The following is a 10,765-nucleotide window of genomic DNA, read 5'->3' as shown; positions in this document are numbered from 1 at the left end:
GTGAGACTTCACTGTCCTCACATTTGCCTTGTGGGAATGAAGGAGATGAAGGCAAGCGCTATGGACAGGAGGAAGAAAGAAGATTGAAATACCAGCTCAGACTGATGAGGGGATTATTCAGGCAAATTCTAGAATCCTAGTAGCCGCCTATTGGGGCCACCTTGGGGTACCGCTCATATAAACACCAAAATATCCATTATGTAAGACCAGCAGAGTTTGCATGAAAGGGATCCAATGTCCAGAAAAGCCATACTGTTGAGTGTCTGTGCAACCAACAAGGCTGTTATTTGCTGCTGCATAGCTGATTGTGGCAGACAAGGGGCAAGGATTTCATTGCAGCTGTCCCAGGATCAGCTGAAAGAACCCCCCAACCATAGGTGCCTGATATCATTTTTCTTGTGGACAATGACAGGCATGACATATCCCACAGACCACCATTCACTGAAAGAGAAGAGATGCCATCAGATAAAAGTTTGGCTTGTTGGCTTTCACAGAAGTGAGGAAGAGTGAGAAACAACCAAGGGGCATGAACTTCTACCATATCATCTGTTAAGAGCATGGCCAGTATATAACATGCTTGTGGACTGGTTTTATAGGACTCTCTTTATCTGACTCAGTTACCACCAGTGGGAGCAGTTTCATGGATGTGACATTTTGCTTCACCCACATTTCTTATCTTTAAAAGAAAACATAATAATAAAGAGCTTTTATACCTTTGACCTCAGATAAGTGTGAAGCCAATCCATTTATTGGGGAAAAAAATAGCTGTACAACACAAAGAGCAAAAGTATCATCCAGTTTTGGGAATTAACATAAACCAATCAAGTCCTAATAGGTAGCATATGTCATGGCAAGTCACAGGTCATGGGAAAGCAACTCATTAGCTTTAGGCACATTAGTAGTTAATATAAGATACCTCCATAGACCGGTATGAGCATGCAAGAATTTTACCAAGGTGATTACATGATGTGTGTTTCCTCTGCTATAAGCCCACTGGTAGTGAGCAACCTCGGTGGGGGGAAAAAAAACCCTAGGACACAGAAATATAAAAAGCAAGAAAGATCACTCTGCTAACACCAAATATAAATGAACTTGTAAAGTCATTACTCACACATGCATACACCAGGATGAATTCCTGAAGGCCACCAACAATATAGTTGGCCAGCTGGTGTGACGCTTTTATTCAAAGGTCAAGCTCCTTCCATTTGAAGCATCTATAATGCACTGGTTTGTGTTTGGTTGGTTGGTTGGTTTAGTTGGTTTTTACCAGTAAGGATTTTTTAAAGCACATTCATACTTTAACTCCAAGATAATACAAACCTCAACATTAAAGCTCATGCAGAGGGATGTAATATGTTGGCGACAAAATTGTCTTAAGACTTAGTGGAAAAGGCACTCTTCCCTAGGGTAACAATTATAATTAATACCTTTCTTTCCTGCAGAAGCATTCCCGGCCCTTAGAAATGACTTGGGATGCCAATGAATGCCCTACCAACGATGCTGCTCCCATCTCAATCACTCTGTGCCCAACCATGCCCTACAGCAAGTCCCAAACAATGTCTAAGGCAGAGGCTCCCAAGTTCACAGAGTCAACTTACAGGAGGCTTACATCTCTGCCTAAGTGAGACGGTAATTTTCAGTCTTCTGGTGTGTACCCAGGCCAAAGAAAACTCTTTAACCACTGTCCTCACTCAATTACATTTTTAAAGCATTCATTATCAGAATGTAAATCCAATCATTTAAAAGAAGCAACCAGCTAATACAGCAGGGAGAAGGAATATCCCTACATGTTAATCACTGTTCCCTGGCCATGGCTTATCCCATGAAAGACGGATCTGTGTCGCTCAATGTTACAACAAATGTCTGGTATGGCCACCTGTGTACAAGCACATGGCCCCTGCAATGCATCACACATCCTGGGTAGGAATGATGGAATTCTGGGAGTCTAGACAGGCTTCTAAGAGGAAGAGACAGATAAAATCTAAGTCAGACCTAATGAAAAACTAAATGGTCTGCTCAGGAGCCTCTGACGATGACTTGTATCACTGCCAACTCTTCCATGTGGACATGACTACAGACACATGAGGTCAAAGGCCTGTCCATTCTTTATCTCCACTTTCTTCACCTTAAAGAACTTCTAAGTGGAACAGAGATTAAAAAGACCTTGAGAGCAAAGCACCGTGGCACACACCTGTAATCCCAGCCCTCAGGGAGGCAGAAGCAACTGGATCTCTGTGAGTTCGAGGCCAACCTAGTCTACAAAGGGCGTCTAGGACAACCAAGGCTACACAGAGAAACCTTGTCTCAACCCCCCCCCCCAAAAAAAAAACCCTTTTTAATTCAGTAGTAAAGTAATAGGATAGCCTGTTTTCAGCATATACATGCTCTTCATTCTATACCTGCCAAGTGGAGGGGCTTTGTTTATATTTTATTTGTTAATTTACTGATTTATCTTAATAATGACATTTAGGATCAAGAAACATTTTTGTCCTAATAGGTAGCATGTGTGTGTGTGTGTGTGTGTGTGTGTGTGTATGAAAAGCATCCCCGTAGTCACTTCAAATGCAATCTTCTTAGACAATCTTCTTAAACAAAGGCCACACAACAGAGTGCAGTGCAGAGCTTATATAAAACCACTGCAGATGTGGATAAAAGTGGCTGTACACTGCCTGTGGCATCTTGTCTACTTCTGTGTGAGGTTGCCCACTCCTGACTCAGTATAGAACCAGGCAGAGACTGAACACCTAATAAATATGCACCCAGTGGAAAAAAGCAGACCCATTCCAAGTACTAACTTTGACAATGTCACAGAATAAGTCTTCTAATGAAACACATCTACTCAGAAGGTTGTTCTTTTTTTTTTTTTTAAATAAGTTCTATTTTAAAAAATCCATTTTGAGCAATCAGTTATAACTTTCAAGCTGGTTCACAGTTACACAATTTCCACTACAGTTATGCAAAGTGAGTAGCCTGGAAAGATAGAAATCTCCAGGGCACAATGGAACAGCACAGCTCTCCTACAGTGGATCTGTAAACCATTCTCTGCTCTTTTTCCACCCTGGAGGACCCACTGATGAGGCTTTTGTCCCCCTTGTCAAGGATGCTTTTGTGACGATCCCATCCTAATCGAAATTCACAGAGCAACAGTGTAGCATTGAGCTAATGCATCCATGCCCACCTGCTACACACAGTGACTCCTGGGTGACACACACTCACAGGGAAAGTTCTGCAGCCCCACTACTCTGTAGACAGTAGAGAGGACACTCAGGGATGGCAGATGACCGACAGACCCTTCTTAACAATTCACCTCTGAAAAGGCCAGCATCCTTCTTGGTATGTCTTGACACTGTGATCACTTATTAAATAATTACAGCTCACTCGTGTTTCCTTTTGTGATTTCTTCCACAACAGCTTGGTTTCACAGAACAAATTTAAAAGGAGTCTTTCATTCTTTTTTCTAGCTACCTGAGATGTTTGGGACTTGGAGAGCTTGGCTTAAGATCCCAATCTCCCTTTGACTTCTGGAGACTTCTGCTAAGGTCAGATGGGACTGGATATGACAGTCTCCCAGGCATACTCACTCCCTGCCAGTGTGTGGCACCCCTGTGCATGCACCCCAAGTGGATGAGGCTCCAGATGGGAAGGCCTAGTGGAGGTCTTTACCGCATGCCCACCTTAAAAACATTAAAGAGTTCATTTCAAGGAATTGCTAACCAGTCCTTAGAACACAATGCTTCTCCAAGCTTGGACACGAACCCGCCATGAAACTCAGCATCAATTTTGCATCTGGATTTTACCTGCAGAAGACTACAGTTTTGTTTTTTGCTTTTGATTTTGGTTGTTTATTTGTTTGTCTTATGGAAAGGAAGCAAGGTAGGGCTAGAAGAGGGCTTATATCCCTGGGCTGCTGCCTACATGTAGGGCAGAAACCAGAAAGGCACTTTGATCACTCTTCCACCAGCACTCCACCTTGGTCACACAGCAGAGGCTGAGATAAGCTGGCACTAGAATCAGGAACCACAGATGTACTGGGGTCCAATGTTCTGTAGTTGTTTAGGCAGTGGATGTGGGGCAGGAGGAGCTAGAAACAAGAATCTTCCAAGATGTTAGTTAGTTAGTGCCCAGCTCAAGCTGCCAATAACAACTTGCTATGGTTATTAGCTAGGGAAACATTCCAAAAATGCTTGGACCCCAGGCTCTAAGAGCTCCACTCACTGCACTCTTCCTTTTATCAAACTTTGTGTACTCTTTACAATCACTCACATTTAAAAGTACATGTGTGAACTTTTCTAAGCTTCCTCTCTACCCTCCTTTCCCAGGTTTAGCTGTAGTCAGGGACTATGCACCAAGAGAATACAGCTCTAAGACAGGGTCCCTAGCTCAGTTAGTGTCCAACTAGCCAGAGGGAGAAAGGGCTATATATCCCTAACTAAAAGATCACTTTCCCTAAACAGAAACAGAACTGTTGTCTCCCTAGCCAGAGACAGTACTGTCTCCCTAACCAATTACCCTGCTCCTCCACCTTAGACAGAGGCAAGGCTAGTTTATCAGACACCTTGTATTCAAGCCCCCGTGGCAGTCTGCACATCCAGATGCTGAAACCTCTGCAGCATCTGAAAGCCCCTGAGCATTGCCATGTCAACACCAGCCTTGAACCCAACTTATTCTGAAAAGGGTCACAGTGAACATCATGATGCTTGCTGTGGCTCCAAGCCATGCTCCATCCATTCTGCCTAGAGCCCCTTTCCTAGTTTCCATGTGAACATGTGTCCAGCACACCCAAGCAGGTTTGCAGGGGAGCCCCCAGGCATGCTGTTTAATGGGGTTCCACCTCCACTGATGGGTAAACAGCTGCTTCCAGTTCCTGAGAAAGTCACAATAGGTACACATGCAGAGTGCCACACTGGGAAAACCAACTTAAACTATAGCCAATCACAGGGAAACCTATTATTTTCTAATTCATACCTGTGATAGCCCAAACATAAGCAATCTATAGCTAGTCAAGGGAAATATGAGCACAGCGCGGCCTGGAAGTCACAGACAAAAAGTGCACAGTTGTGCTGGACAGAAAGATTCCTAGCCCACCTGCTGAGCTACCTGCCTACTTCACTTCCATGATACCCTCTGTTGTGAAGGCTGTAGACAGGGACACAGGACCCAGGCTGGGATGGCTGTGCAACCCCAGCGTTCCCTCATTTCTTCACTCCCTGAAAGGATCAGGCTTACACACAACCAATGTGTCCTCCCTGAGTGTGGGTGAAAAGGCTAAAAAAGCTTTCGTTTCTTCAATTAAGAAAGCTTTTCTTGTTTCCATCCCATCCTGAGAGGCCTCCCAGCCAGGTTAACTAAATAATGACGTACACTTGATGTAATAAAACGGTTACTAGGACGCACATGTGGGTCTCCTGCCTAAGTAGCCAAATGTAACCATTTGAGAGGATGGAGATGACAAATTCTGCACACGAGTCGCCATGACCCGGGCTCACAATGACCGTAAAAATTTGATAAAATCGTTTTGAAATAAATCATTTCCCGCAAGTCAGGACCCATTGTGAGAGAAACAACTAGAATGCATTTAGTAGACAATAAAATTGCTAAGGTGGATTACCTCAATTACTTTTTAAGGTACTTCATAAAATGTTATAAAAAAAATACGTTCAACATAAATACAAAGAAAGAAATACCAGGAGAGTGAAGACTTAAAAGAAAATATGCATCTTTGACAAAAAGTAATAACAAGAAACCCAGTACTAAGTGTCTCTGTCTCTGATGTGTTGGTTAGTTTCCTCTTCCCCTCTGACAGATGCTTCCAGAATTATGGGAAACAAGAACAGACTGTTTCTCAGTCCCATGCTACCTTTTCAGAAAGTGTCCCAGTGGCAGCTATGAGAGGAGAGATGGGACAGGTATTTGTGGAAAATGGCCTTCTTGAGAAGACGCAAGAGTGCGTCTCTGGGCACTTACAATGAGCTCAGAATCCCGCCCCATGGAAATGACTGTCCGGTTCACTGTCCTGAGAAGTTTCTCCATGATGATCTGGACATGCCTCTGAGTCGGTCCCTGGAGGGAAGAGACACCAATTACAGCCAAGAACACAGGCCATCAAGGTCCCCCATACCCGAGCGCTCCTCACCAAACCCAGCTGCTCTGCAGAGAGTCAATCAATTATGAGCCTTAACGAGATGAAAAATGGTCTTTGTAAAAGGCAAATGCGTTCCCAAAGAAAACTCGAGGCCTTTTATTAATTATAGCCCATTAATGATAATTTGTTATATAATCATAGTAAATTAATATAAGCAAACCTTAAAACTAAGAGCAAATCCATTTAAACAATATAATGTTTATGATCCCTGGTGAGCCCGCCAATTAGTCTTCCAGAGACGCTTGGCCATCTGTAAATGGAAGGCAGGCAGATAACAACGCTGGCTGCTCTGCGTGTCACATCCCGATAACTTAACTGCTGCACAGAACAGGGTGTTTTAGTACCAGTGCAGCAAATTATCTAAAATTCACAGTGCCATAGGGTTTTCCATTAGGGAGAATTTATTCCCTTGTTTAACGTGAAATGGGACTGTGGATTCTCTCCCATGCACGTGGCTTGAGTAGGCAGGCACCGGAGCATCTCTGCATAGTCACAAGATCTTCCTTACAACCTCTTTGCCCTGGCTTCTTTCTGAGAAATGAAAGGGCCTGGCCTAGGAGCACTGAGGCTGGTCCTGAGGAAGACACCAAGACGTGTCAAGGGCCATGCCCTTGGTGAAGCTGTCCCATCACCCATCAGGGGTTGTATCTGATCCTTTGAGCACAAACCATGGAGAATGGGATAGTCAATCATCATTCTCTACCTTATTGGATTTAGAAATACCAAGGGCATTATAAGGTAAAGCTTTGATTGAGGGCATTTCCGAAGAGGATTAGCTGAGAGGGTAAGACACTCTGAACATGGGTGGCAGCAGCTCATGGGGTGGAGTCTTGGACTGAATAAAAAGGGGATCAGGAGAAAGGCAAATGAAGATCAACATTCCCCTTTTGCCACTTCATGATTTGCCCAGATGAAAGCAAGCACCCTCCTGTAGCTACAGATAGAACCTAGCCCAATCCTCCTGCACCCCACACAATGTTCTAGGACCTCTGAACTGTGAGCCAAAATCAACCCCTCCCACTTTAAGTAGATTCTTGTCAGGTATTTAGTGAAAGCAAGAAGAAAAGTAACTAATTCAGAGTGAACAACTTACCATGGGAAGGAAGGAACAACACCACACAGGAGTACATGTGTGCATGTGTGCATGTGTGTGTGCATCTGTACCAGGAAGGTGCACAGGCCATACATGAGAGAGTTCAGAACCAACCCTGTCTACTGACTAGAACTGGAAGCACTGACATGCAGGGGAACCCTAGGCACACTGGTGCCCACCCCCCAGTCTTGCTCATGGGTTCAGTCTCTACTTGTGACACACAGAAGAGTTTCTATCTTGCCTGAGCCAGATTCAGATTAGAGAACAACACAGGATGTATTAACTCAAGAGGGAGTTGCAAAGCTTAGGAAGTACTGGGAGCTTCTACCTGTGGGGAACAGAGCAGAGAGCTGCCTGCCGGAAGCACGGTGGCTCGGCTGACGTATTACTTGATAAATGCAAACAATAAAAAAGGATGGTAACCAGCCTGCCAACCTTCAGCTGACCCGCAGGATGAGAACTCTGGCCGGGGGAAACATCTTACCAGGAAAACAAAAACTTAATTTCAATTTAGAAGGGTGAAAGCTGCAATGTAACAATCGAAGCATGCACATAAATAAAAATAATTTCAAGGTAAAACTCTACAGAAAGGCTGAAAATGAAGGTCACCGCTTTTTTCAACAAGGCAGGCCTATTTGTAGCGTGTGTCCAAGGCTTGGGCAACGGCAGCTAAGGCTGTCTGTGGTCCGATCGCCATGACTCACCACATCATTCCGGTACAGCACCTCCAGGATGTTGCTGAGTAGCTGGCAGCATGCCTCCAGGTCCTCCTGCCTCTCCAGGTGGTGCTTGAGCTGGTCTGTCATCATGGGAAGCAGGATCTCTCTGCAGTCTGCACAGAACACAGGATTTTCAGACAGCGGGAGACACCAAGGAATCCCTCAGGTCTGCAAAAGGGCTGTGTACCCTCTCAAGTGTCTGATTCACAAGGTACAGAATGGACACTGACACCTGAAGGGGAGAATGAATGGCTTGACCACCAGGAAGCCATTTCCATTGCAGTCAACCATTCATAGATGGATACCTGCGTGCATTTGCAGGTCTTTGTATAAACACAAGTCACAAACAGGCTTATCATATATAAACACAGAAAGAAACATTTGCACATCTCTCAAAGCTGCACATTCTAGGCAGTTGCACATGTGATGGGTTGACTACTAGTGTTTCTTACTTTTAATCCATCAATTTTACAACATTAAAAAGAGTACTACCTCAAAAAAAATATTCTAGCTGCAGATTTCCAGCCTTTTCCTAGAACAAGCAGAAAGGATTCCCTTTCTTAAGAGAAAGAGATCGGCTCTAAGATGAGACAATGGTGTAAAGCCAGCCTTTTTGCCCCACACAGTTCGCTGGGGTAGACTGAAGAGGTGAGAATGAGAAAGCAGAAGTCAGGGTCACAGAAACAAGACTGAGAACAGAAACTTGGGAGTTGAGGTCCAGGTCAAAGAAGGTTTGGGTTTTCATTTGTGGTTTAGATAGGAATATCACAAGAATATTCAAACCTTAAACAGAAGAGCAACAAGGGCACAGATTTATGATGAAGTGAAATTCCTAATCATCTCCTCCAGTTTGGAAATCTAGCTGAATCCTGGCAGCATCCCCTTTCCAAATCGATCTGCCTGGTTACAGCCCCTTATTCTGACATCAGCGCAGCCATTTTTGCCTTTAGGATGCAAAGCAGGTGAGCACAGCAGAGCTCTGCAACAGGAAATAAATATAGCTGTTTTTCAGGACTGTACATTTTAGGATTTATGACATTAATGATACAGAAAAGCATGTTTTGCATTAATGTTCCCCAAGGTTTTTATGGAAGGAAAGAGAAATCACACATAGCAATGGAAGGGCTCTTCTGCCCACTCAGAAACAGACTCTCAACTCAAGAGCACCCACTGAACTTTCCCAAGGTCAACAGTTCAGTCAGAGACTGGGGAGGAGGGCACAGGGCAGGAAGAATCAGAAATAACACAAGCCCTTCTGCTCCACAGTCTCCCAGTGGGACACATAGAAGTAGCTCAACCAGAGTATACACAAATTCCACTTAAGGATTTCCCATAGAGATAGTCTAGGGCAATTCCACATTCTAGAAAGTGCATCACAGCACAAGTGTGCATGATGACTCACCTTCAACTGATAGCTTGATGGGATCCAGAATGACCTCAACCACTAGACTGAGAAAGATTCTCCAGGAAACATTCACTGAGGATGGAAGCCTCAATCTGATCATGACTGGTGCTATCTCACCAGTCCAGGAGTTTGTAAGAATGGAAACAGTTAAAAAGCCAGATGAGCCAAGATTCCCTGCCTTTTGCTTCCTGTTCTGTTGAAATGTGAGGTGATGAGGAGCAACAGCTGGAGCTGTTCCTGCCACCATGGGCCCCCACCCACACAGTTTGCCAAAATCAATCTTTATATCCTTAAGTTGATTCCTGCCAGATATTTGGTCATAGAGAGGGAGAGAAAGAAAAAAAAAAAAAAGCCAAGCCAAACAAAAAACCTAAGTAATCCAAGGTGAACACACAGCTACATTTGTTGACACTTTAACTTTAATAGTCAATCCCTGTGCAGATGTAATGGATAAGATGCTAAGCACTCCGGGAGCTGACTGGCATCCTGCAAAAAGCCAGGGGCAGAGGAACAGCACATAACTGTGGCAATGTCGGAGCCAGCATGGTGGCCCCTTTCTGCTTGGGTTTCCAGTCAGGAAGACTTCTTCCAACAACCCGGATGGAAAAACTAAAGTGTTTCACAGATAGGACCATGGATCATTGAGCTTGAGACATACTCCAACATGCCAAATGTCTTCTGCTACAGATGTGGCAACAGCCCAAAAGATAGATTATCCAGGGGAAACATGTAAGAAAATGACCCCTGGAACATGCTACCCATCTCAGATGCCTTTCCTATAGAGCCTCAATGTTCACAAGCTATATCCACCGTCATTTATATCACATCTACTGCCTTTAGGCCATATGTAACACCTAAACCAGAGCAGAGCCACCGTCCAGACCAGTGTCAGAATATCCCTTCATGCCTCGCCCTCCCAGAGAGCTGCAATTCAGTACCTTCAATTGAGCCCTCTTTAACTTCCACCGGGAACATATGACACTTATGTGCCCAACTCAACATGGAAAAAAGCCCTGAGCTATCTCTGTCCATCTGGCTACTATCCATGTGACTGCTGTCATTCTGGAGGTCATGTGAATCCCCAAACTATCTCAGATGGAAAAGGCAGAGCTGCTAAAGCAGTGATTCCCAACCTGTTGGGTCACAACACCTTTAAGGGTCAAATGACCCCTTCACGGGGATCACTTAAGACCATCAGGAAACCCAGCTATTTACATTAAGATTCATGACTATTTCAAAATTACAGCCATGAAGTAGCAATGAAATGTTGGGGTTCACCACAACATGATGAACTGCATTAAAGGGTTACAGCATTAAGAAGGTTGAGAGCCACTGTGTTAGGGCCTACTGAGCAGAGAGCCTTGTGAGCTGGCCAGCACATGCTGGAGGAAGGCTATGTCTCTTGA

General features: G+C 44.3%; 1 protein-coding gene across 2 annotated transcripts in view; it reads right to left on the bottom strand.

Moving 5' to 3' along the window:
* The window catches only part of Dock1 (dedicator of cytokinesis 1), a 494,434-nt gene that overhangs the window by 282,250 nt on the left and 201,419 nt on the right, over positions 1–10,765 (bottom strand). For both annotated transcript variants that reach the window (XM_060381413.1, XM_060381416.1), the window contains exons 26-27: positions 7,940–8,067; positions 5,965–6,060 (exon numbers count right to left, since the gene is read on the bottom strand). In XM_060381413.1, coding sequence (XP_060237396.1) covers positions 5,965–6,060; positions 7,940–8,067 — 224 coding nt within the window. The remainder of the gene's footprint in view (positions 1–5,964; positions 6,061–7,939; positions 8,068–10,765) is intronic.

This window comes from Meriones unguiculatus, chromosome 1, assembly GCF_030254825.1.
Source record: "Meriones unguiculatus strain TT.TT164.6M chromosome 1, Bangor_MerUng_6.1, whole genome shotgun sequence".
Taxonomy (NCBI): domain Eukaryota; kingdom Metazoa; phylum Chordata; class Mammalia; order Rodentia; family Muridae; genus Meriones; species Meriones unguiculatus.
The sequence above is the reverse complement of the archived record's forward strand: the minus strand, read 5'-3'. Positions and strand labels throughout refer to the sequence as shown.